This window comes from Suricata suricatta, chromosome 7 (assembly GCF_006229205.1).
Source record: "Suricata suricatta isolate VVHF042 chromosome 7, meerkat_22Aug2017_6uvM2_HiC, whole genome shotgun sequence".
Classification (NCBI taxonomy): domain Eukaryota; kingdom Metazoa; phylum Chordata; class Mammalia; order Carnivora; family Herpestidae; genus Suricata; species Suricata suricatta.
This window is the reverse complement of record NC_043706.1, coordinates 2,031,166-2,035,398: the sequence shown is the minus strand read 5'-3', so window position 1 is coordinate 2,035,398 and position 4,233 is coordinate 2,031,166. Positions and strand designations below refer to the sequence as shown.

The window sequence follows — 4,233 nt, the reverse complement described above, 5'->3', positions numbered from 1 at the left end:
CTTTGGGGATGCGTCAAGTAGGAAATTGCTGCGGTTGAGATCAAGGAGGTTGTTTCCTACTTTCTCCTCGAGGGTGTTGATGGTTTCCTGTCTCACATTCAGGCTTTTCAGCCATTTTGAGTTATTTTTTATGTATGATGTAAGAAAGTGGTCTAGTTTCATTCTTCTGCATGTTGCTGTCCAGTTCATCCAGCACCACCTGCTAAAGAGGCAGTCTTTTTTCCATTGGATACTCTTTCCTGCTTTGTCAAAAATTAATTGGCCATACATTTGTGGGCCCAGATCTGGGTTCTCTATTCTATTCCATTGGTCTATGTGTCTGTTTTTGTGCCAATACCATACTGTCTTGATGATGACAGTTTTGTAGTAGAGGCTAATGTCTGGGATTGTGATGCCTCCCGTTTTGGTTTTCTTCTTCAATATGACTTTGGCTATTTGGGGTCTTTTGTGGTTTCAGACGAATTTGAGAATAGTTTGATCTAGCTTCTAGAAGAATGTTGGTGCAATTATGATGGGGATTGCATTGAATGTGTAGATTTCTTTGGATATTAAGCTTTTTAATAATTAATATATATTTTAGTTCTTCCATACATTTTGTCCTGGTGAACCTAAACAAGCTTCATAGAACATGGGATTTCCTGGAAAATGGGGGTCATTTTTCATATTTTTATGTTATATCCCTGCATTGAAATTGCATGGAGTCCTTAGCACATGTGATATACAAAAGCCTTGATCACTTCATGCCTGGATCAAAGAATCTATAAATTGGTATGAAGAAAGGATCTAAATATACTTTACCCTTGAAATATTTGCTGCATTACTGTAGGTAAAAAAAAAAAGGTAGAATATAAAATAGGACTTGTGTCATTCAATGTCCTCAAAAGTCATTTTTTAAAATATTTATTCATTTCTGGGAGAGAGAGAGAGCGAGAGAGAGCGCATGCATGGGCAAGTGGGGGAGGGTCAGAGAGCGAGGGAGACACAGAATCTGAAGCAGTTTCCAGGCTCTGAGCTGTCAACACAGAGTGCAACCTTGGACTCAAACCCATGAAGCAGAAGATCCTGAAGTCAGATGCCCAACCAACTGAGCCCCCCAGGCACCCCATTCACAAGTAATATTATTCTTTATTCTCACATGTAGTTTATTTATTTTTATTTTATTCTTATTTTTTATAATAGCTTGTCAAATTGGTTTCCAAAAAAGCACCCAGTGCTTCTCCCCACAAGTGTCACCCCTCCATGACCATTACCCCCTTCCCCTCTCCCCCTACCCTACAGAAAGGCAGATACATAAGAGCACGTGTACCCCAATGTTCATAGCAGCACTTCCTACATTTTTAATTACCGGAGTGGCTCCTAAATTTAAGCGAGCTGCACACAACCCATATGCAATATGACGCATAAGCACCACCCGCTCTGCTGCTGCCTGCTACTCCACTGTCCCAGGAGAAGTGACCATACCCCTCCCTCTGTGACATGAAGGCTACATAAAATTACTGTCACACTGGTACGGTCACCTGAGGCCTAATATCTAAATGACTTTGTCAGGATTGCTGTTCCCAAGATGTCCTCTGAGCTCAATTCTGCTTGCCCACGGTTCCCCACTAATTCTGTGAAGCAGCTGTGATACAGTCAACTCACAGACCTCCTGCCACAGCCATGATCAAAATGCAAGAGTAGGTGATATTCCTCCAGAGATCACTAGAAAGCACCAAAATGTTAAACGTTTCTTACACAGTTTTAGTGGTTCCCATTCTTATTTTGACTGTGCCTTCATCATATATACATACATGTCTTTTTGTAATTAGAATAGTATTCCCAAAAGGGGATGAAATAAGTAAAACCTGAGGACCATGGCAAGGGGAAAGGGAAAAGAGAGTTGGGGAGAGAGAGGGAAGCAAAACCTGAGAGACTACTGAATACTGAAAAGGAACCAAGGGTTGAAGGGGGAGGCGGAGGGGGAAGGGAGGTGATGGCAATGGAGGAGGACTCAAGTAGGGACGAACACTGGATGTTATATGGAAACCAATTTGACAATAAACTATTAATTAATTAATTAATTAAATTCCAGCTACCCTCAAAAAAAAGAAAAAGAAACACCTGTAAAGATTTTTTAAATATGAATACGATACAGATGCACTAGGATACTAAACCAGCCTCTCTGGAGGTTGCAATGAATCCAAGAACCTAGATTTTGAACACTCATTGCATTAAAGAATGAGGTAAGGGGGCACCTGGGAAGCTTAATCAGTTAAGCATCCAACACTTGATTTTGGCTCTGATCATGATCTCACAGTTCGTGGGTTTGAGCCCTGAATCAGGATTCCTGTTAACAGTGCAGAGCCATCTTGGAATTCTCTCTTTCCTCTCTCTCTCTGATGATTCTTTCTCTCTCCCCCTATCTCTCTGTCCATCCCCACCTACTCTTCTTCTTCTTCCCTTTCTCTCTCCCTCTCACATTTTTTTAATATTTTATTGTCAAATTGTTTTCCATACAACACCCAGTGCTCTTCCACTCAAGTGCCCTCCACCATCACCACCACCTCTCTTCCCCCCTCCCCCCTCCCTCCCAACCCTCAGTTCATTCTCAGCATTCAATAGTCTCTCAAGTTCTGCATCCCTCTCTCTCCCCAACTCTCTCTCCCTCCTCCGTTCCCCCTGGTTCTCCATTAGGTCTCTCTTGTTTTCCTGTTAGACCGATGAGTGCAAACATATGGTTTCTGTCCTTCTCTGCCTGTCTCACATTTTTTAAAAAAGAAAATGTTAATTAAAAAAATGAATGAGGTAAGGAAATTTCCTTGAGAGTCATCAGGGGAAATGTTGGATGATGCATGCAGGACACACAATCTTAAAAGTTCCCACCTTCAAAATTTCCATCAATGGGTCTTCCCTCGAGTCATCTGGAGTCATAGCCCCAACAGAAGACCTTCCTAATTGCTCCCGTCACATCCTTGTTCCGCAGGGTATAGATGAAGGGGTTAGCCATGGGGATGACGAAGGTATAGAAGAGAGAAATGAACTTGCCCTGATCCTGGGAGTGGCTGTTGCTGGGCTGCAGGTAAGCATAGATGGCCGTGCCATAGAACAGGGAGACCACCGTGAGGTGGGACCCACATGTCCCAAACACCTTCCTCTGTCCTGCAGCTGACTTTATTCTTAACACTGCCCTGACAATCCGACCATAGGAGAACGTGATTAATGCCACAGGTATAAAAAGAAAGATCATACTGAAAAATAAGATCTCAGACTCATACACAGTGGTGTCAACACAGGCAAGCTTGAGCAGTGGGGGGACCTCACAGAAGAAGTGATCTATTTTATTTCTCCCACAAAGTGGTACAAGGAAAATGAGCACCGTCTCCATTGAGGAGTTGGCAAGACCAATGAACCACGACACAGAAGCCATCAGGGCACAGAGACGAGGGTGCATGATCACAGTGTAGTGCAGGGGCCTGCAGACGGCTGCATAGCGGTCAAATGCCATCATCCCTAAGAGGATGCATTCTGTGCCTCCCAATCCTAGAGAGAAGAACAGCTGAGCTACACAGCCTCCAAAGGAGATGGACTTGTTGGCCCCCCTGAGATGGACCAGGAGCTGAGGGACAGTGCTGGTCGTGTAACACAGATCCAGAAAGCTCAGGTTGGAGAGGAAAAAGTACATGGGAGTGTGAAGGTGTGGGTCCAGGCGGGACAGTGCAATGATGGTTGTGTTTCCCAGCAGGGTGAGCAGATAGAAGACCAGAAGAACCACAAAGAGGACTCTCTCCAGTTGAGGCCGGTCAGAGAACCCCAGCAGGATAAACCCAGTGAAAGAACTTCTATTTTTCTGGTCCATCCTTTCTTATCACACGTTTCCTGTTAAGACCAAGTATTTAACAAATTTACTTCATCAAGATAAAAAGCTTCTGCAAGGCAAAGGAAACAATGAAGAAAACTAATAGGCAACCGACAGAATGGGAAAAGATAGTTGCAAATGACATATCAGATAAAGGGCTAATATCGAAAATGTACAAGGAACTCACCAAACTTCACAATCACAAAACAAATAATCCAGTGAAGAAATGGGCAGAAGATATGAACAGACACTTCTCCAAAGAGGACATCCACATGGCCTACAGACACATAAAACGATGCTCAACATCACTCATCATCAGGGAAACACAAATCAAAACCACACTGAGATAACACCTCACACCAGTCAGAGTGGCTAAAATGAACAAAGCAAAAGACTAC

General features: G+C 43.3%; 1 protein-coding gene across 1 annotated transcript; it reads right to left on the bottom strand.

Annotated features, from left to right (window-relative positions):
• Window positions 1-2,896: 2,896 nt before the first annotated feature.
• On the bottom strand, window positions 2,897-3,835 carry LOC115296273 (putative olfactory receptor 2B8). Its single transcript, XM_029944755.1, has one exon. The coding sequence runs from the start codon at window positions 3,833-3,835 to the stop codon at window positions 2,897-2,899; it is 939 nt and encodes a 312-aa protein (XP_029800615.1).
• Window positions 3,836-4,233: the final 398 nt, after the last annotated feature.

Excerpts from the sequence above, each read along its gene's own strand:
- LOC115296273 (XM_029944755.1), bottom strand. The coding sequence starts at position 3,835 with ATGGACCAGAAAAATAGAAGTTCTTTCACTGGGTTTATCCTGCTGGGG.